Raw genomic sequence first — 21,198 nt, 5'->3', positions numbered from 1 at the left:
TCGATGCTTTTATTGGCATCAGTTGCCATGGTGACTCTTCATAAGGAAACAAGACTCTATTTCCATGATTCCACTCAGAATAAGTTAGTTGGAAGGAAAACCACCAGTCGGGTTCTGGTAGAGGAGAGCAGCTGCTCTCTGAAGCTCACTTCTGCCTGACCATTGATGTTGTGACCAAGAGCCAGAAGCTGTTTATACATTTATGTATATTTGTTTAAACATTTGATCCAGAGAAATTTAAAATAAAAACATTCAGTGCTCTGAAAATCTGCTGAAGCCTGTTGTTGCCTTTTTCACCTTGACTGCTGGTTTTCATCCTGTTGAAGGTTTTACAACCCTAACCCCCACAGGGCTTTAAAACGGTTAATAATAATAATAATAATAATTTAGAAATACCGATCAATAAATCCCTCAGCTACCCTTCGCCTCCACCAGGTGGCAGCAAAGAGCATATTCTTTTTTTTTTTTTAACCACATGAAGCGCAGCTGCTGGGATGATGATGATGATGATGGTGGTGGTGGTGGTGGCTTGGTTCTGATGAAGGGTGAACAGAACTTTTGAGCGAATGTTAAGAGGAAAGTAGTTAATAATCCGAGCCGTAAGTGAAGGCAGCACCAGCCGAAACTCCGACCGGAAACAGCTGAGAGACTTTTCCCAGTCGGGACCAGAAATCACAGAACCGAATCTGGAGTAGTTTTTCAGGGGACCAGTTCAGCCCGGTACCAACTGGAGATTCTGCCGGAAGTGGTTCCGGTTCGGCAGGGAGTGTTTATGGCGTTATTGGTGAGTTGTTCTGGCGAACCACATTTAGAACAGAAGTTATTGTATGAAGTTCGAACCTGGTTGTGGTTCTGGGGCCTTTGGACTCTGCTGAGTTCGGAGGGTGTTTTCAGAACTTTTTGGGTCTGTTTGATTTAGTTTAGCTTGCACCAGAATGTCCGAACTTGATGGAAACTGGATTCATCTGCTCCCAGAACTCCCGCAGAGTCTAGCAGAACTCCGAACCTCCGGTTCCGATGTGTTCGGGTTCCGTTAGTAAATAAAGTGTTTCACTCTGCAGCTTCCCGGAGAACCTCTGTGTGTTTTTGGACCGACTGACAGAACCGGTTCCTGGAGAACATGTTCCCAGCTGCACACTGGCATCCCGCCGAACCCAGACTCGGTACCAGACATTGTGGACTGAATTTAGTCCAGTTTGGGCCCATCTTGAGCAGAACCCGCCAGGTTCTAGATTCTGAGACGGAACCGAGGCTCACAAGTTGAACTAACTAGTGGTGAACGAGGCTAGCTGGTTAAGACCGAGCTAATTAAACTAACTAGAGGTTAACTAGTTGAACTAACTAGTACCAGCTAGTTAAACTACAGGTGAACTAAGTAACTGGCTCATCCAGGCGGAGGTCCACCAGAACCAGCAGAACAGGAAGAGGATTTCCTGGAGGTTTATCCAAAGATGAAATCAGCTCCCAGCTCTGAAATACAGGAAGTGATGTCACACAGCAATCAGCTGATTGGAATCAGTAAACAGGAAAGATGTTGTCCTGGAGCTGGTTCTGACCCACCCCACCTAGTCAGAACCAGTAGAACCCCAGGCTGAGCTCTGTGGTCCTCTGGTCCACAGAGCCGTGTCCGTCCACAGGTCCCTCCTGGTGGACGAACGTCTCACCAAAGTACAGATGGAAGATTTAACTCTGTATTTCTGGAAACTGTGAAAAACTCCCAAGTTCCATAAAATATCAGATTAATGTAAAAAAGTGAAGAATTTTCCTGAGGACAAGTTGCAGTTTGTTCAGATTGAACTTTGACCCTAAGATCCTTGACGCTGTTGTTCTGTAGTCCTGCCCTTTGACCTCAGAACCGTCAGTTCCTCAACTCTTCTTTTTGTCTTTCAGGTCCAAAGGAACGTCTTATCTGTGGACCGACTGGACCCGATGGACCACAGACAGCAGCAGGAGGAGTTCTGATCTCTGATTCAGGACTGGGACAAAGATCTCGGTGGACTTCCTGAACACTCATTGATTGGAAGAGCTGTGGACAGCTGAGTGTCTGTGGAGGTCATGGGTTCTCCACAGACCCAGGGATCTCCAGCTGTTCCTCAGATGGGGGTTCGCGCCCGGGTGTCAAACTGGTCAAAGAAGCGGGAGATAGGGAACGCCGGGCCCCCCTCGAGAGTTGACAGCCTGGGACCGAGCCAGTTGGATGGACCTTCTAGGAAGTTTCTGGAGGACAGCCTGGACCTGTCGGGTCGGTCGGAGACCGGCGTCCAGGTCTTCAGGACAGGCCTGGTGAGGATGAAGAGGAGCAACAGCGAGGCGACCATCAGTGACTTCAGTTCTGAGGACGCAGGTCCCACAGCCACGCTGACCAGAAGACACGGGAGCTCGTCCAGCGTGGACCTGTTGAGCTCAGCGGGGTTCTGGGAGGTTCTGGACCAGGAGCCCAGTGCTCCTCCTCCAGTCCCTGAGCCTGACGCCGTCTCTACCATGCTTTCTCCCAGCCTGCAGGCGGCTGTCCAGATCGCACGTGGGGACATCGTCTTCATTCCAGGACAGGACACTGACAGAGATCCCAAAAAGAAGACGGAGACGTCTGTCCTCGGCCGCCTGAGGCCTCAGCGGACCAATGGCATTGAGGTGCGCCAAGACAGCAGCTGCCCTTTGACCCCTCACAGGTGGTTCTCTCATTATGATGTTCAGAGTGTCCTCGTCACTGTAGCAGAGGGACGTCCCTGTGCAGAAGCTCCTGATCTGCTGCCGTCAGTGGGGCACGAAGGCCAGGATGGTGTCGAACGGAGCAGCGCTTTGGTCCTAGCCTGTCCTCACTTCCTGAATGAGCTTGGAGGGGAAATGGACCAGAACTTGGACCTGACCCGGCCCAGTGGCTCTACCGGCACCAATGCTGCCGTGTCTGTCCTGGAGGCGTCCAGAGGAAGCAAGCGCTGTCCCGCAGACCTCAGGGGGACGGACGAGTACCTGGACCTGGGAGCCACATACTACCAGAAATACTTCTACACCAAAGGTAAGACCTGGTCCCAGTCCTGGTTCTGGTCCTGGTTCTGCTCCCAGTATTTAACTGTTTCAGGTTCCGTGACCCGTTTCCTGGCTGGTGTCCCTCTAGATCACCAGAATTATTTTGCCGTTGATCCGAAGTTCGGTCCGATTTCGCTGAGCGTCCGTCGAGACGCTGTGGATGATGGAGGAAACCCAATCGGGTTCTGCTACAGGATCATCCTCCGGACCGGCCAGGTAACCGATCCAACCAGCCCGGGTCAGCGCAAGATCTCATGTTCTAAGAAGCAGCTTCCTGTTTCTCCTCAGCTGCCCACCCTGAGAGGATCCATCATGGAGGACTCGGTCCCTTCTTCGTCCAAACACGGGTCGGGTCGAGGTCTTCCCCTGAAGGATGTCCTGGAGTTTGTGGTCCCAGAACTCAACATCCAGAACCTGCGAGTGGCAAGCCGTTCCCCCAAAGTCCCAGACCTGCTGCTGCAACTGGATCAGCAGGAGGTGAGCTGGTTCTGCTGGTTCTGCTGATCCAACTGCCTGTTCTGGTGGTTCTGGTAGTCCTACGGACCTTATAGTGCTGAAAAGCAGGAATGGTTTTCCTTTCTCTCCACGGTTCTGGACAAGGTTCTGCTGGTCCCTATTAGCACACTAAATGTGGTTGGACCGGAACCAGGACACCAGAACCCCAGGTTGCTGTTCTGTTCAGTGGAGGTTCTGGTGTTGCTGGATTGATCCACGTTCTGACATCTAAAAGCAACACGGCGTTGGTCCTTGTAGAAGTAGAAAGGATGGGCGGTTCTGGTTCTGGCAGAGCAGAACGTGGCGTAAACACTGGAGTTGGACCGACAGGTTTATCGTCACAGCTCTTGACGCGCTGGTTCTGATCCGTCTTCCTGTTTTCCCGCAGCTTGTCCTCCAGCACAGAGTGGACCTGCAGCTGAGCCGGGCCAGTCAGAACATGGGAGAGACCAGCAGTCCTGCCCTGACCCAGTTCCTAAACTTGCTGGGCCACAGCGACCCGATGAAGAATTTCTACAAGCACCAAGACCAGCAGAACTCTGGTACCAGAACCTCCTTTCTTATGGTCCAAATATGTTCTGTTCAAGATCAGGTCCACTTTTAGATATTTGACCAAACCAGAACTTCTATCTGGGTCACTGCTGTTGGAGCCCAATGTCAGGCCGGGTCCGAAAGGTTCTAACCCCTAACCCTACCCTTCTCTCTAAATGCTTGATCATCTGAAGGTTTTTTTCCACAAACCTGTCCAAGTTGCTTCCTGTCAGTGAGAGGCAGCGACACGACGGTTTGATGGCGGCCGGTGGCGCCTCCCGTCCGGCCCGGTCATGTGACACTAAAATCACACGAGAACAGACGCACTGAACGGTCTTTGTTCTCCTTTGGTTTCTTTTTGTGCTTAAAAGAAATTATGGACTTTTAAAAAAAACTAAATCTTTAACTTAATAAAATAAATCAAAGAAGTGGCTCCAACAGACGTGGGAAAAATGACCTGGTTACTTAAGGCTAACCTGACTCTCAACCTGAACATCCACTCTGAAGAGAGTTTGATGGGTAGGACCAGAACCCGGCGTGGTCGGGTTTCTTTCATTCCTTCACTGCTCAGCTTAACCCCTGGGCTTTGACTGGAATATCCAGGCTGCTTTCTAGGTTTTTTGAAATTCATACTCTATATTGCCAAAAATATTTGCTCACCCATCCAAATGAATGGAACCAGGTGTTCCAATCATGGCCACAGGACGAATGAAAACTGCTTTTACAAACATTTGAGAACGAATGTTTCGCTCTAGGATGTCCAACAAATCCAGTCCTGAAATTTCCTGCTCCTAAATATTCAGTCAGCTGTGTTATATGAAAGTGGAAGCAACTCAGCCCCCTAGTGGTCGGCCACGTAAACTGAGGGTCAGCGGTTGCTGAAGCTCATAGTGTGAAGAGGTCGCCAACTTTCTGCAGTCAGTCACTACAGACCTCCAGACTTCATGTGGCCTTCAGATTAGCTCAGGAACAGAGAGCTTCATGGAATGGGTTTCCATGGCGACCAGCTGCATCCAAGCCATACATCACCAAGGTCAAGGCAAAGCGTCGGATGTAAAGGTGTGAAGCCGCCGCCACTGGACTCCAGAGCAGTGGAGGTACATCTGACTCCACTGTGCCAAGCGTAAAGTTTGGTGGAGGGAGGGATCATGGTGTGGGGTTGTTGTTCAGGAGCCCCTTAGTTCCTGGAACTAAGAACTCTGACTGCTTCAGCAGACCAAGACATTTTGGACACTTCCAGGCTCCCATCTTTGTGGGAACAGTTTGGATCTGGACCCTTTATGGACCAGAGCACAAGGCAAGGTCCATAAAGACATGATGGAGAGCCCGGCCTTCTCATCCCACATCAGTGTGTGGCCTCACAAATGCGCTTCTGGAAGAATGGTCAGAAATCCCCATAAACTCTCGGCTAGACCTGGAGGACAGCCAGAATAGTTGAAGCTAGTCCAGCTGCAGAGAGACCAACACATTGAACCCGGTGGGTTATTATGGGATGGCACTGAAGCTCATATGTGAGTCAAGGCAGGTAGCAATATGGCGCATGTTATATTCATATCATCTTGAGAGTGCCATGCACTTCATGCACTAGGGCATGAGTTATTGATCCTGATAAGTGCTCTCACAGAATGAATGAGATGTTTTCTGTTTTTTCTATTTTTGATGCTTAGTGCAAACCAATTTCCTTCTGGGATGTGAATAAAACTGCAACTGAAATCCCTTTGCAATCTGAATCCGAGAGCAAACAGTTTCTGTCTCCTTTCAGGCAACTCAACAGAAAGTCCAACTGTTTCCATGATGTTCCAAGAATTTCAGCTGACGTTCCACGTTTCTGCCCTGCTACAAACTGTTGCCGATGGTTCTGCTCAGGTACTGCATGGTGCTAAGCTATAGGGGGGGTTCCATAGCGCTACAGGAGAAGTGAAGTTGTTTTTTTTTTTTCAGGTACTGAGGTCACACCTCGTTGGGAACGATGTCACCGTGATTTTCCAGGAACCTGATGCTCCGCCCTTCAAGCCCCAGATCATCCATGCCGACCTCCAGCATGTCTTCATCATCGTTCGAGTTCACCGACCCTGCACCCAGCACACCTGTTACAGGTTAGACTTCGTCCACAGGAAGTGAGGTGTCCCAGGTCCGACTCCAGGTGTGAAGTTGCCGTGTCTTTCAGTCTTGCCGTGTCTAGGTCCCGGGGCGTCCCGCCCTTCGGTCCATCAATCCCATCTGGTTGGATGGCTCCTGCCTCCTCTGCCTTCGTGGACTTCCTGCTGACCAAGATCATCAACGCCAAACACGCCACCCGCAAGTCCGAGTCGTTTGTCACCATTGCGACTCGTGCTCGCAAGGAGCAGCTGAAGCAGTTGGTGGACAGCTTTGTGACGACGACACCATTGGACTCCTCCTCCTCTGGCGTCCGCTTCAGCTTCATCTCTCTGGGCGGAAAGAAGAAGGAGCGTCTGGCGCCGCATCCGCTGGCCTACCTGCAGAGCGCAGGCGCCCTCACCTGGAGCGTGACGGTTCACGACCCCCGCACTTCTGTGGCAGTGGCCTGCCGACTGGCCGTCTCCGGCGAGCTGCTGGTGCTGATAGAAGAGGCGGGCAGAAAGGTGGTGTTTCACTGTTCATGCAGGGACGTGATTGGCTGGAACACCGCACATGGATCCATCCAGGTGTTCTACCAACACGGACTCTGCGTGGCGTTTTCCACACGGGATGGCCGCTGGGAGGACTCCCAGGAGATCACGCAACGGTTGAAGGTGAGCTGGGCTCTCATTGGTCCCCGGCCCCTCTCCGACCGCCTCCTTAACCGCGTAATAACCTGGTCATGTGACCTTTCAGACGGTGACCCACGGCGCTGCGGGGGCCGCCGTGACTCTGAGGAGGAACCGGCTCGGTCAGCTGGGCTTCCACGTCAACTTCGAGGGCGTGGTGGCCGACGTCGAGGCCCACGGTTTCGCCTGGCAGGCGGGTCTTCGCCCCGGCTGCCGGTTGGTGGAAATCTGCTCAGTTGCCGTGGCAACACTTTCTCACGAGCAGATGATCGAGCTGCTGAGGACGTCGGCGAACGTCAGCGCCATCGTACTCCCGCCTCTCAGAGACGGGACGCCACGCAGGTATCAATCAATCAATCAATCAATCAATCAAATTTATTTGTATAGCACATTTCAGCAGCAAGACATTTCAAAGTGCTTTACATCATTACAAACACAGAAACACAAAGCAATATAGAATCAATAATCAAAACACAGCATTAAGTCAAGTTCCATCAATAAATTTGTAATTGATTACATTTCAAATACAATCCTAAACAGGTGGGTTTTTAGTCTAGATTTAAAAGAAGTCAGTGTTTCAGCTGTTTTACAGTTTTCTGGAAGTTTGTTCCAAATTTGTGGTGCATAGATGCTGAAAGCTGCTTCTCCTCGTTTGGTTCTGGTTCTGGGGATGCAGAGCAGAACCAGAACCAGAACCTGAGAGGTCTGGAAGGTTGATACAACAACAGCAGATCTTTAATGTATTGTGGTGCTAAGCTGTTCAGTGATTTATAAACTAACAACAGTATTTTAAAGTCTATTCTTTGAGCTACAGGGAGCCAGTGGAGGGACTTTAAAACTGGTGTTATGTGCTCTATCTTCCTGGTTTTAGTCAGAACGCCAGCAGCAGCATCTGGATCAGCTGCAGCTGTTTGATTGATTTGTTGGACAGACCTGTGAAGACGCTGTTGCAATAATCAATACGACTGAAGATGAAGGCATGGATGAGTTTCTCTAGATCTGGCTGAGACATTAGTCCTTTAATCCTGGAAATGTTCTTCAGGTGATAGAAGGCCGACTTTGTAACTGTCTTTATGTGGCTCTGGAGGTTCAGGTCAGGGTCCATCACTCAGGTAGAAAATATTTCACTTCTTGTTTCCTGTGACGTCAACATTAGTCTGCACCCTGGTGGCTGGACCCGACCAGAACCAGGAAGGGTTACCAGAACCATGACCCCAAGAGGTTTGTCATGTGACCTGCAGCTATCGAGGAGAAAGAAATGTTATTGTTTACCTGAAGTCAAATCTGAAAGAAGGATGTGTTTGAGAAATTTCAGGGCAGCAGTAGATCTACCAGAGCGGCTTTAAATGGAAATTGTACGGTTCCATTTCATAAGGTCCAGGGGTCAGAGGTCACGTGACCCTGACATCTGCATTTGTTCCAGAAGCACAATTTGTCCCTGATCTGGTTTCTGGTGTCGAGAAAAACCATTTACAATCCTTTGAGCTGTGAGCAGGAGGAAATGTATTGAGTTTTTTTGTTTTTTTTAATACTTTATTTTTGATCAGATTTTTATACATGGTAAAATACAACCACAACAAAAAAGGAGAGGAAATAATAGCAATAATAAAATAAAAAGATAAAAATCACAACAAGTACAATGAACAGCATACACAACTGAAAGGTCACCAAGGGAGGGGGACAGCAATACTACACACACAAATAAAATTAAATTACAGACAGAATTCAGGTGAACAGGTTACAATGTATGTAGAGATCCATGAAGAATCAAACAGGTGACAGTTTCTTTGTATAGTTACCAAGTCCTGAAAACTTTACAGCGCCAAACCTCAATTACCACCCCGAATAATTAATTAATGATACTCAACTTGCTTTAGATTTCCTATAAATGAACCATTTCAACCAATATTTTTGAATTTTGTTTTCATGGAGTCTTATGGAGAAGGTAAGCATTTCCATTTCACGTATTTCTTCTACAGTGGCTGACCAGTCACTCAATGTCGGTGGGCTCCCACTGAGACACTTTCTTGTTATTGATTTCTTTCCTGCCATCAGTAGTATTTTCAGAAGGTACTTATCTTGAGTGTTGACTTCAGTTGGTAAATTACTTAAATATATAATTTTAAAATTGTGCTCAATTTCAAAACCAAGAATTACTCTGATCTCTTTTTCTACCTTTAGCCAGTAGGAGTGAATCATTGAGCAGCCCCAGAAAATGTATTGAGTTTTATTGTAATGAATGATAATATAATTAATATTTTGAATTAATGTTTATTTATTTTCATTATTAATGAATGTTGTTTTCAAAGATGTGTGAACTGAACTGAACTTGTTCAGATGAAGAACTACGGTTCAGTTTGTGAAGCTTCACTAAAGTTTCATCTTCAGGAGTTTCTCTGAGACCCAACGGCTCCCCCTGCTGGAGCTCAGACTGGACCCTGATGTCACTTCCTGCGCCAGAACACCATCCAATCAGAGCCCAGTCCAACTGAGCTCTTCTTCTGACATCAAGAACGACATCAGGTATTAGAACTGGACCAGAACCGAATTGGAACAGAACCAGGTTCCCCAGCAGAAACGGACCTTGACAGCAATGTGTGTTAATCCGCCCTGCAGAGCTCCTCCTGATTGGTTTGTTGGTTCTGATGGACGCACCAGGTCCACGCAACACCGGCCCAGTAGAGACAGAGGTGACTGGAACCGGAACCAGGATCCATTTGGCTTCCAGAGTAAGAGCTGAACGACTGGACGTTTAGCTTCCTGAGATGTTTTTGCCGTAGCTCGGTCCCATGAAGCTGCGGGTTCTGCAAGTTCTGCTTACCCCGCCTGTCTGCTCATGTTCCCGTCCAGAACCCAGACTCCATGGTCTTCCTCCTCGTCTTCCTCAGTGTGCGAGTCCAGCAGACGGAGACGGCAGCCGGCGGCCGCAGGTGAGTCCACCGAAACGCCAGAAATCGTTCTTAAAGTTTTTCAGTCCTGCCTGAATGCGTCTCTCTGCAGTTTGCAGCCACAAGTTGCTCAAGTTGCAGCAACACGTTGTCCAGCAGCAGCAGTGATGGCAGGACCTCGACACCTCAGCTCGCCTGTCTCAGCGGCGTGTCGGTGGACAGCGGCATAGACTCCGCCCTGTACTCGCCGTCAGCACTGCCTCCGGTCGCTGGGGCAACGCTGGTCCTGACGGACGTCCACAGGAAGGAGTCGGCGGGGCCGAGCCGTCTCGTGACCGACCTCAGAGGCTCTGTTGCTAAGTAACTGAAGAGTCACTTCTCCAAAATGAATATTGTCCTTAAGTCGCCTGGAGCGGTGCCCCCTGCTGCACTGGAGCAGAAACACAAACGTTTCTGAAAAACGTTTCAACATTTAATCCATGTGTTTGTGTGCATGCTCAGCCATAAGTGATACAAGCTGACAGCATTTATGTATCAATATTTCTATAGCGAGCAGTTGGAGCAAATGTAGTCTGTTTATTTGACCTTTATTTGACCTTTATTAGGCCTGTAATGGTTTCCCATCAGGGCAGGACAAGTGAGTAGCTGGGCAGGTGCTTAACATCTGCTCTGCTTTTTTCAGAGACTATTGTGGAACCAGATGTTCATCAGCAGACAGAGTGAAGGCAGATTCACCTTTGACCCCCCCAGGTGATGCCAGCTGGGATGCAGAGCATCTCTGCAGCCAGGATACCTGTCCGTGGGAGGCGGGGCTTAGCAGGTTGAACAGCGGTTTGTTACTGGAGGAAACTGGCAGGTGAGAAAAACCAGGTGATATTCGGTGCCGTCACCTGAGACACATGCTCACCTTCTAGCATCTGACCCCCATCTGACCCCCATCTGACCTCCATCCCCAGAAAAAGATGTCACCACTGCTATTTTTTTGAACATTGTATTTCTTGACTTTCTGTAAAATATTGTAATATTCAATTACTTTTCCACATTTTTGCTTTGAAATAGAATGTGTCCCCAAAGCATTTGTGTTCATTAAAATGCAACTTATTTGAAGAATTTTGAAGTTTACTCACCATTTTAAACACACTGCTATTATTATGAACATAACTGTATATCAGCCGGTTCTACGTCACCCGGTTCTACATCAGCCGGTTCTATGTCCCCTATGACTTTAAACTGCTGCTAGCTTAGAAATCACTGAATGGATTAAAGTTCTGCTGTTGCAAAACAGCTGAAACCGTGAGCTCCTTTCAGGCTAGAAATCCAGATGGTTGGAGTTTGATTAATGAAATATGAATAATTGACCAACATATTGATAATGTATTGATGATTATAATGAGTGTTTCTCAATTAGTGACTCAGTGATGTTCATTTGATGTAAAACACTTTGAAGTGCCTTGTTGCTCAAGACTAATAAACTTGACCTGACTTCCTGTTCCAGACCCAGCCATCGTCCAATCAGAGGCCAGAAGGTGAGTCTGAAATATTTCTGTCAGTAATAAAACTGAGATCTGAACTAAATGAGCGAGTGAAAACTTCCTGACTTGAGATCCTGCAGGAAGCAGAAGTTGCTCAGACGAATGAGCAGTAACCTGATTGGTCAGGTTTTAGTAGGCCCCGCCTCTTCAGCAGAGTATTGCTGGACTGCACCAACCTCACACAATGCAGATGGAGGTCAGGAAGGAAATGTGTTGATCCAGCATCAAAAAGCCTAAAGTCTGAGTCCTGTACGGTTGTTCCAGCCGTTCTAATACAGAGAAAGATAAACATTATTTTCCTGTTTCTAAGGTAGTCGGTCACAAGGGAGTTAAGTTTAAAAACTTACAGAAAAAAGAGGAGAAAAGTGGATCAACAATCTACAGTAAAAAACAGGAGGTATGAAAACTAACAACGCCAGTTTGCAGCGCCGAGTTTCTAACGGGTAACGATCGCATCGTTTATATTGTATTTTCAGATATTTTACTGGACAGTTCCTTAGAAAGACAAGCATTCATATGTAAGATATTATTTTATGGCCTAGCTTGGTTGTCCTCAGAGCGCTAATGTTGTTAGCAGCTAGCTCAGGGCCGAGTCCCGGACAGACAAGATCATGTTTATTGATGCTAAAAGCTAAAAGCTAAATAAATGAAATGTAACCTCCCCAGCCAGACAGACAGAGAGCTGTGACTGTTCCCCCACACGGTTCATGTCTGAGTCCAACACGGAGGTTCTGTAGGTCGGAGCGAATCCATGACCTGCATTGGACCTGAACCCTATAACCACTCAACATTAACCTACAACTCCTGCATGAATTTGGTTTACAGAAGCTAAATAAATGATTTACCAGGAGATCCAAGCTCATAGAAATAACCTGGGTTAGCTTGTTGTTAGCGGTAGCATCGTTATCATAGACTAATTACTTAAATAGCACAACTCACTACTCACCCGGCAGAAACCAGTCCACAGCCATTTAATGATTCTGTTGGTCCTAAATTTGACCCAACCTGAAACTAAAGGATTTTGAAAACTTTCTTCTGACTCATCGTATAATTTGAGGTCTGAAGCTCCAGATAGTTAGTTATGTGGATCTAACTAACTATCTGGAGGGTAAATCCTCAAGATTATAAGGGAAGTCTTTTTACAAAGATAATATGGATCATATTCTAAATATACGCAAAGTTTTTCGAGATGCCTCATATGTTCCAGCCCATTTAGCGCGTTAGCTACTAGCTGTGGTCCATTTTGCTCTGATTTGAACCAGAGAAATCCACTTCAGAACCTCCATCTGAATTTTGCGCATCATCCGGGTCACGTGTCTGAAACTCAGCTATAGCTAACCCTGACCCTGACCCAAAAACGTTTCCTAGTGAACACAAAAACTTTATAGATGGAGGAGCTTCACCGCTTGAAATCGGTGTTTACACGACTTCGCACAAACTCTTCAGACGAATAACGAGGTTCTGGTGACGGGCAGAACCTCCACTTCCAGAACCCAGACATCTGCCGCACCCTCCTTGGTTCTGAGGTGCCGGCTGGATCCGTCTCAGGTCCGGGTCGGCCTGGTCGGTTCTGACCAATCAGATCTCAGAGGGGTTCACATGGCTGTGATTGGTCAGAACCGTAATGAGGTCACAGTCAGAGTGGCTCGGCCCCTCATCTGGTTCCCGTCTCAGTCTACCTGCAGAGTCTCTGGAGTCTCCGCCCCGTTTCCATGGAAACATCTAACCCGCAGCAGGTCACATGACAGTTTGTCCCTTGCCAGCAGCGGGACTCTGCAGAGCCCCGCCCACATCATGCGGCGCCACCACAGCGCACCGACCATCAGACGCCGGCCTACACCTCTTCAGAAGGGTGAGCAGCTGGACTTTCACAATAAAACTATTTCCGGTAGCAGCTTTCCTGAGCCCTCAAATCATTGGCTGAGGCCAGGAAGTTTGGGGGGCGGAGTTAGACATGGGAAGAGAGACAGGTGAAGGTCACACTGCCTCAACGTGTGTGTGTGTGTGTGTGTGTGTGTGTGTGTGTGTGTGTGTGTGTGTGTGTGTGTGAACCACTGCAGGTGTGTTTCCATCGTCTCTCACTGACCATCCGCTCCGTTACATTCAGGAAGTGAGATCAGGGAGCCCCGCCTTGAACAGGTGAGGAATAACACCTGGAGCAACTTTGAAGGCACTTTGTGATGTCATTGATGATGTCATCATTATCGTCCTCTCCCCCTCAGTGACATCACAGCTTCCCTCTCAGGTAAAGTGTCTCAGCTGGAGGAGATCCTTCAGCGGCTTCAGCTGGACCTGCTGAAGGTAAGCCTGACTTGCTGATGTCATACAGGTGAGAGGATGACATCATCAGGCTGAGGTGTTGCTGTGATGCGTTCAGGAGCAGAAGGACAAAGCGGCGCTGCAGCAGCAGATCCTCGACCTGCGACGGGACAACCTGCGCCTGCAGGAGGAGAGCCGCGGCGCCGCCCAGCAGATGCGACGCTTTGCTGCATGGATGCTGCGCAGGGGCTCGTTGCCATGACAACACCACCTAACCATCCAGTCAGGACGGGCCGCTCGGGGTCTGCCAGACAAAAACACCAGAACCGTCGGACCTGTTCAGAACTCTTTAGGTGTCCGACAGTTTGTGGGATGAAACCCGACATCACACCTGCTGAACCTCCGGTTCTGACCCGGATGCTGGTTCTGGTTTACTGCCAGATAAAATCAGAACTTTTTTCTGATCAGAGCAGAAGCCGGAACCAGACCTGATGACAGAGGATGATTCTGGTCGGGTCAAATCTGGTCGGATGGAGGACATGTAAATATCTGGATGGTGTTTTGGACATTTTGTTTGTTTCCATCACTTCCTGTTTTTAAGGAATATCTGGTTCATTTATTCATGAAGGGAATTTTCTCTGAACTTCAGCTTCATTAAAAAATTTAACTGATCAGTCAGTGCAACACTGCTCCCATGTGGACACCAGTGGAACACCAGTAGCAAACAGGAAACCAGTAGCAGAGCTCCTTACTGCTCTGATTTTAGCATCAGTTCTTGTGATCTAGACGATCTAGGTCTATCAAGATGACTGTGAACCAGATCAGATTCCAGATGTTCAGCTGAACAGGAGGGTTCATATTCATACTTCTGCATCAGCTAGCTTGCTACTGGTTACCAGTTTGTTACTGGACCTGATGACCTATTTTGTTACATAGTTACTGGTTACCGCTTGATTATGGAATTCAATTGAAAATGAATTCTAATTCATTTTCAATTCTGTTCTTGACCTTTCTGTTCAGGTCAGGAACAGAAAGAAACATTGTCCGTTTGGAGCCTCAGCTGGCCCAGGGGTCCGTTTGGAGCCTCAGCTGGCCCAGGGCTCCATGAGGCAGACCCTGAAAGTGGTGCATCGGGTCGGACTTTTGGTTCTCGACTGTAGAATCTGCTTCTTCGTTTTTGACTCTGGAGTCGTTTAGAAACGGGTGGAGACATTTGTGAACAAAATGTCTCCACCCGTTTCTTTAAAATAAGCTTCTCTGACCGATCTCCTTATCAGACTCACCAGTCTCAGTTAGAGGTCACAGAGGTCACTTTAAAAGCTGATGGCAGCCAGTGGACATGAGGTTCTAACTTCCTGTTTTGTGTCGGCATCCTGGAGCATTTCTAGACTCTAGAAAACCAGAAAAATTTAACAACTGCCTGAATCAGTTCATCCAATTTAAAGTAATTTTCCAAATTGAAGGCCAAATTTGTCCCACAGAGAGAAGAGTCGAAGCCGAGGATGATAGGTGGCGTCTTGCTTTCCAAATGGGATCCTCCCTGTTTTCAGTAGCAGGAGCCAGGCCGTCATGAGTTTAAGGTTTGTTGACGAGAGATTAAACCTTAAACTCAGGGTCACCGTTTAAATTTGGGCAATCTGTGCAAAGACTCGCCATAAACCTTGGGCGGCGTTGGAGAACCGCAGGCTTCAGTTCTTCAGCCGGTTCTCAGACTTCCAGACGGTAAAATCATGTTGAAAAGAATAACTGACATGAGTCTGTATTAGAAGAATTAAGAAATTTATTAAAAGCTTTCCAGAAAAGAACAAACTACAGAGTGAGAGCCGTCTGTCAGGCTCTAGCTAACGGCTGATTCTGGTCTTTCTAGGTTCTGGTCGGCAGAGAACAGCAAGTTGAGAATCTTGATTGAACTACAGATGTGAAGATTTGATTGTTTTGCACCGAGGACTCTGGAGCTCAGCACCGACGGTCTTCAACATCAAACACATCAAACCTTTTTGTTAACAATAGCCAAATGTCCAGAACATGTTAACCTGGCCAAAGCTGAACCAGACCCCATCAGCGGTTCTGGGTCGGGAAATGAAAACTTAGATGATCTTTAGCATCTTCCTGCTGTTCTGATGCTGTGGAGATTTATGAGAGCAGCTGACCAACCTGACCACAACAGCAGCACATGACAGAAACACTACAGTCAGCATCTCCACTGACCACATGCAGCCTGAATTATCCATAAATCCTGATGTTTTATCTGCTGACAGTTTGCATATTAGGCTGAAACACATTTAGTTGGTTTGTTTGCATCCTTTGCAGTTTAAATAACTACTAATGAAGCTGTTTGTTAGTCTGAGCATGCTCAGTAGCGAGTGGAGAAGCCCTGGACCTCCAGTTTAGAAACGTCTCTCTCGTTGGAGAAAACGGCTCGGTCAATCCGAGAACTCGGACTGCCGACGTTCTTCAACCAAAGTTTCCTGCAAAACACACAGAGGAAGAGAAGGTGATTCTCCGCACTGCTTCAGAAACCATCGCTCTGGAAAAACGTCTGAAGGTTTGGCTGAAATATCAGGCAGAAAAACTTTAGTCTGAAGTTAAATTCTGAAAATCTGCGTCTATTTAAAAATGGTAAACGGGCTTTACTTGATGTGGTCCAGAGTTTCACTCCTTTCATTCACACATTGACGCCGACCCAGGGCCACAGTAGGGGTCAGTGGCCCCTGCCAACAAGGGCCCATTTTTCTCCATTCATTACTATGGAGATTTTTGGGTTACAATATATTTTTAATTTATTCTTCAATTTGTAGCCAAGTCTCTCAAAAGTCAACATTAGCATTGTAGTTGCCTGCCTGTAGTGCATATCATGACAACAAGCCGTGTCACTTCCTGTTTCCTCACTTCCTCTATCAGACTGAAAGGTGTTTGGACTGGCAACCCTTTCTACAGTCAGTGGTGAGTTTATGATGGTCACTAGTTGTTAGTAAAACCTCTTATTGATTTAACCAATTTTATAGTCACTTTCCAAACTCTCCTCTTTGCTAGCAGCTATAAAGCTAAATCTGTTAGCTCAGCGATCATAAAAAGCTTTGGACCCATTTTAAAAACCGAGGTCAGATTTTTTTGATGATTTCTTATTCATGTGGGGTTCGTTATTTACTCTGAAGAAAAACCTGTTGGTAGGAACTGTGGACTCTGAATTATGGATCTGATGCAAAGTCATTCATTCTCATTTTTAAACTTTTTTCTTGATGCAGATTTGTTTGCATAAGCAATTTGTATTAATTGGTTTAGCTCCTGATTTAAATACAATTGTTTCCCCTCTTTAATTCTTGTCTTGTGGTCAGCAGCATCCAGTCAGGCTTTGGGTTCTTCCTGAATTACATTTTGAGATTAAACTATCAAATTTAATGAAGAAAATCAGTAGATTAGTCACTCCGTCTTGACAAAAGACAACATGGCAGCTCTGTCATCTGTCCCAGAGTCTGCAGGATGAATGCTGTTGGTCCACATGGATGATACTCGTTACATTTTAACCAAGCCGGTTTGCAGAGCGATTGTAATTAGATGGTCCTTTAGCAAAGCAGCAGCTTGTAACTGTCTGGCTGCTTCGTCCATCTGCAGGACGCAGATATTCAGAGGGTAGAACCTGTCTGTTCCTGAACATCTCGGGGGAGAGGCGCTTCATCAAGCTCTGGCTCCAAGCCACACACATTGTTCTGACCCATTAGGACCCAGAGGCTTGAAAGTTAAAGGACTTTTGATGTTAAACATGGTTGATAAATTCTTGGCTGAATTCAATTAATTTAAAGTCTGACGGAGGCAGAAGTTGCGCGAGACTTTTTCATTGTCATTTTGACTGAAAAATCCCATCACAATCTAAATTTACCCGTCGATTTTTAAAATGGCAAAATGCATGGAGTTCAGTCTGCAGACCAGAGGTTAGATTTTCTAATACTTGATTTTGGTGAGTTTTGTGATGTTTTCTGTGCATAAAGTTGAAGCAAGTGGTCAGATGTGTGTAATCAGTCAAAATGGTGGATGGCCTTCAAAGTTTTCTGTCAACGTTCTGAGTTTTAAACTGTATAAAAATATTTGGTCACGACTCCTGGAGAGAGGAATGAATAATTGGGAGCTGAAGTTTAGCATTTCCCTGCAGTCACCTGACTGGCTTTGGTGTGAAGGTAGGCGTTCTCTGACTGGCCGGTCTGGACTTACATGCTGTTGACCCGCTGAACCGGTCCCTGGATCTGGCCGATCACCGTCCCCTGTCGGGTGTTCTTCACCCAGCCGCCCAGTCCCAGAGCGCGGCCCTGATCCTCGGTGTACTGGGAACCAGAACACAGTCGGTCTGTCAGCCAGTAGCTGACTGGGTCTGAGTCACCTGCAGGAACATTGATCGCTATCGATCAGCTTGATTAATAAAGCAATAAATGATCTCTGACCATCACCTGCAGCACTCGGCTGTTTTTTCCTCAGTGTCTGAGCCGAATGAAGGAGAAGACAGAAGACCATCATGTGGAGATGTGTGCATGCTAAAGAAAGGAGGTTTTAGAAAAGTGATGCCATGGTCTGAGATGCAGGAAGTGATGTCAGAGATCACCTGACTTCCATACCTTGTGAACCTTTTAGGGTTCTACACAATCTTCATATTTGTGACTGAATGTGAACGATTCCAAGCTTGGATTCCTCTAGCTCAGGGGTGGGCAGTCCTGGTTCTGGAGGTCCGGTGTCCTGCAACTCCTAGACGTCTCCCTGGTCCAACACACTTGAATCCAACAGCTGAATCTCCTCCTAAGTGCAGTCAGCTTATCCAGAGTCCTGCTAATGACCTCATTATTTGACTCAGGTGTGTTGAAGTGGAGACGCAGGAGACCGGCCCTCCAGGCCTGGAGTTGCCCCCCCTGGACTAGTTATTCATTTCTGTGTATCAATTTAACTCAACCTGTTCTATTTACGACAAAGACTTGCATATGAACTGAATCTGTGTTGTACAGTTCTGAACCTGCTGGTGCATCATCCTTCATGAATAAAGTGTCTGAGGAATGTTCTACAGGAAGTGATGAATGTTCTACAGGAAGTGAGCAGAAAGTCGCTCACTGTCTGAATTCGTTTCAGCTTTAGCCTGTTTTATATCCCAAGAGTAATTGGGTTTCACTCCGCAGCGCCTCCTGGTGGGCTCTGGACCGGCTCCATGTTCTCTGGGTGTCCCTGCTTAGGCTTCTGACGCCGCCACCTGATCTTGAAGATGTTAAAATAAAATTCTTTTCTCTCATTGAACAAATAGAAATAATTTAGGTGATTCTGACCTGAGAAGTTTGGTCTGATTTAACTTCACTTCGCTGAGAAACAGCGGCGTATGTAAACTTCTGGGTTTTTTGGCTTCTGCGTCTCCTGTCCGATGTCAGTCGGTAAGACTGGGAGCCATGGCAACGCCAAGTCCCAATGCTCAGAGCTCACCGGGTCAGAACATTTCCTAAAGCATTGAGTTTCTGCTCCTGCTGGAGCGAACAGAACCATGGTGACCCCAGAACAGAACCAAGCCCAGATTCTGGTTTTGGCCGTAATCACTGAATCATATTGTAAAAACCATGAATGTGACCTGAGGTTGGACTGCAGGTTTTTATTTGACCTTTAACCTTTAGGAAAGACCGGGTCGATGTCCGTCTCAGGAACTCGTCCTGTTCTTGGGGGTTTGTAGCGACTCCAGATCATCTGATCAATTTCATTGATTGTATTTTGTTCTTTATTTTTTCCAGTTCTGATGTTTTCAGATTTGAATTAAAAAGGTGAAACGTGGTCGTGATGGAGAAACTCATCATCCTGAAGCAAACACCTGGATGGACCAGCACAAAGTCAGAGTCACAAAGCTGCACAAACTGGTCATGTATGACATCACAGATCATGTGACTCACCCTGCACATTCCCAAAAATCTCAAAGTCGACTGAAATCAGTTTCTCTTCAGACATGACGAAGCGAAAGCCGCAGAATATCAGCACACAGAGCAGCAGCATGGCGCAGCTATTTTTATCCTGAACCCTCTCCCAGAGCGTCTTCCTGCTACAGCCTTCACAATAAAAGCATCAAAGATCAGGATTTTACTCTGAAAGCTTCAGAAACCCGACAGGTCAGAGAGAAGAGATGAAAATCTAGAGGTAAAAAACTCACTGAGTTTCAAACAAACAAATATTTTAAGGAAGAAATATTTCAGATTGGGTCGAGCCAGAAAATATCCACCATCAACCAGCAGGATCAAACTCTGTTTCTTCTGATCTCTAAACGATTTCTGCTCCAAGCTTCAGATTCATGTGTTCATATGTGGATGAATGTAATCAGTTTTGTTTTTTCAGTTTCAGTTCAATTTCTTATTTCTGATGTTTTCCCAACGTTTGAGCCGAACCTTCAGGACTGAATACTGACCCTATCGATCCTGATCGCCGACCTTCACCTCATTATCCATGGAGACCGGCTACTTCTGATTGGCCAAAACATTTCCTTCAGTTTTTCCAGATGGAAACAGAGTTGATTTCCTGTATTTGATACAGTTTAACTGTTTTTACTGGCTATGATTTCCTGGTTTTATATCTTTGTATAGTCAGGACATGAATTGGCTTTTTGACACTCGGTCGGATCGACCTTGGGTCAGATTTCCCATTTCAGCTGTCGAGTCGTTGGATGAGGAATTCATGCTCCGATTTCTAGTCTGGTCGGCGAGGTAAAGAACTGATCTGGACTCCTGTTAGACAAAGAACCGATTTTATAAGACCTGGTGTAACCACTACTTAATTTAATTAGCAATAAATTCATTAGGAGAGTTATTTTTGTTCTAGGGTCACAAAGGAGGATGGTAAGCATATAAGTTTTAACAATTTAAGTTTATTTTTCTTTCCCCACAACAAAAAAAATAATCCAGGTAACACTAATTACCTTAATAAAATTAAGAATAAAACTTAAATTGTCCACCCTTATAAAAAAATCTAATATTTGGAAAATTGAGGGTAGGTTTTCTAAACTGTAGCTTTAAAGCTCATTTCAACAAAGATATTATATATTCCAGTTAGTCCTTCAATATAACAGTTCAGTCAGTCAGTTTTGAAAATGTTCATGAACAAATAGTTTGTGGAATGAAAAATAATGCAAAGGATTGGGGCCCTTTCTTGTTCAATAAGCTTCATATCGGCTCCAGCAGCTCCAGTCCCTCCGTCTCTCCGGGCTTCAGTCCGAGTCACAGAGATGGCGGCGAGAAACTCCTACTTCTGGATCCACTGGCTCGTTCAGATGTCGGCCGTCCAAAAAAACAACCTGCATGCAGAGCGTTAACCGATCATGCAGGTATACGGAAATCAGAAAGATCTTTCAGTTACTTCTCAGTGAAAACCAAATTAGCGTTTAAAATAAACCAAAAACGCTCAGTAATAAATAACTTACTTAAAAATCATCACCATAAAATAATCTCATTTCGCAGAGCTATGCTACTTACAGAGAGACACTTTATACTCCGGTTATTTTTGGGTTTTTTGCAGTTCTTAAAAACTGAGCAACGTTAGCTCCAGCTAGGTAGCCATTCTGCGTAAGTAAGCAGCTGAAAATAAAACAGACTCACTGGAGAAATCCCAATACAGAATGTACATGATCCAGTTCAAAATAAACAGATTTCTTTCGTATCCCAGCAGCACTTATGAGTAGTAACTTCTCTACTTCTGTGAAAT

The 21,198-nt window shown here is 46.4% G+C and overlaps 2 protein-coding genes across 5 annotated transcripts; one reads left to right on the top strand and one right to left on the bottom strand.

Moving 5' to 3' along the window:
• The first annotated feature begins 487 nt into the window (after nucleotides 1-487).
• LOC102232765 (signal-induced proliferation-associated 1-like protein 2) lies at nucleotides 488-14,174 on the top strand. Of its 2 annotated transcripts, none has more exons than XR_002752712.1 (19): nucleotides 488-784; nucleotides 1,891-3,016; nucleotides 3,116-3,243; nucleotides 3,316-3,504; nucleotides 3,911-4,064; nucleotides 5,816-5,919; nucleotides 5,995-6,149; nucleotides 6,221-6,806; nucleotides 6,889-7,163; nucleotides 9,210-9,344; nucleotides 9,438-9,550; nucleotides 9,672-9,751; nucleotides 9,822-10,069; nucleotides 10,392-10,565; nucleotides 11,205-11,235; nucleotides 13,005-13,093; nucleotides 13,302-13,380; nucleotides 13,464-13,542; nucleotides 13,619-13,655. XR_002752712.1 is itself a non-coding variant. In XM_023333119.1 (19 exons), exons 2-19 carry the CDS (start codon nucleotides 2,056-2,058, stop codon nucleotides 13,760-13,762), a joined length of 3,813 nt encoding a protein of 1,270 aa, XP_023188887.1. In that variant the 5' UTR covers nucleotides 488-784; nucleotides 1,891-2,055; the 3' UTR covers nucleotides 13,763-14,174. The 2 variants fall into 2 exon arrangements, 1 of the variants encoding a protein (XP_023188887.1); XM_023333119.1 differs by having other exon boundaries at nucleotides 12,916-13,093; nucleotides 13,619-14,174.
• A 97-nt stretch (nucleotides 14,175-14,271) lies between these two features.
• On the bottom strand, nucleotides 14,272-19,551 carry LOC102233027 (acylphosphatase-2-like). Of its 3 annotated transcripts, none has more exons than XM_023333124.1 (3): nucleotides 19,404-19,551; nucleotides 17,707-17,816; nucleotides 14,272-15,968 (listed from the first exon to the last, which is right to left on the bottom strand). In XM_023333124.1, the coding sequence occupies exons 1-3, from the start codon at nucleotides 19,410-19,412 to the stop codon at nucleotides 15,854-15,856; spliced, it is 234 nt and encodes a 77-aa protein (XP_023188892.1). In that variant the 5' UTR covers nucleotides 19,413-19,551; the 3' UTR covers nucleotides 14,272-15,853. The 3 variants fall into 3 exon arrangements, 2 of the variants coding, with proteins under 2 accessions (XP_023188892.1, XP_023188891.1); XM_023333123.1 differs by lacking the exon at nucleotides 19,404-19,551 and adding an exon at nucleotides 17,940-18,285 and having other exon boundaries at nucleotides 17,707-17,872; XR_002752713.1 differs by lacking the exons at nucleotides 14,272-15,968; nucleotides 17,707-17,816 and adding an exon at nucleotides 19,094-19,324.
• Between the last annotated feature and the right edge of the window lie 1,647 nt (nucleotides 19,552-21,198).

This window comes from Xiphophorus maculatus, chromosome 5 (assembly GCF_002775205.1).
Source record: "Xiphophorus maculatus strain JP 163 A chromosome 5, X_maculatus-5.0-male, whole genome shotgun sequence".
Taxonomy (NCBI): Eukaryota; Metazoa; Chordata; class Actinopteri; order Cyprinodontiformes; family Poeciliidae; genus Xiphophorus; species Xiphophorus maculatus.
Note: the sequence above shows the minus strand (reverse complement) of the source record. Positions and strands in the feature narration are given on the sequence as shown.

What these genes read in the sequence shown, in the direction of transcription:
- LOC102232765 (XM_023333119.1), top strand. Translation starts at nt 2,056, where the DNA reads ATGGGTTCTCCACAGACCCAGGGATCTCCAGCTGTTCCTCAGATGGGG. An exon ending in GAAATACTTCTACACCAAAG is followed by an intron (nt 3,017 to 3,115) that starts GTAAGACCTGGT and finishes GTGTCCCTCTAG; the next exon opens with ATCACCAGAATTATTTTGCC. An exon ending in AGAGACGGGACGCCACGCAG is followed by an intron (nt 7,164 to 9,209) that starts GTATCAATCAAT and finishes TTTCATCTTCAG; the next exon opens with GAGTTTCTCTGAGACCCAAC.
- LOC102233027 (XM_023333123.1), bottom strand. Translation starts at nt 18,006, where the DNA reads ATGATGGTCTTCTGTCTTCTCCTTCATTCGGCTCAGACACTGAGGAAA. An exon ending in AAAACAGCCGAGTGCTGCAG is followed by an intron (nt 17,873 to 17,939) that starts GTGATGGTCAGA and finishes ATGTTCCTGCAG; the next exon opens with GTGACTCAGACCCAGTCAGC. An exon ending in GTTCAGCGGGTCAACAGCAT is followed by an intron (nt 15,969 to 17,706) that starts GTAAGTCCAGAC and finishes TGTGTTTTGCAG; the next exon opens with GAAACTTTGGTTGAAGAACG.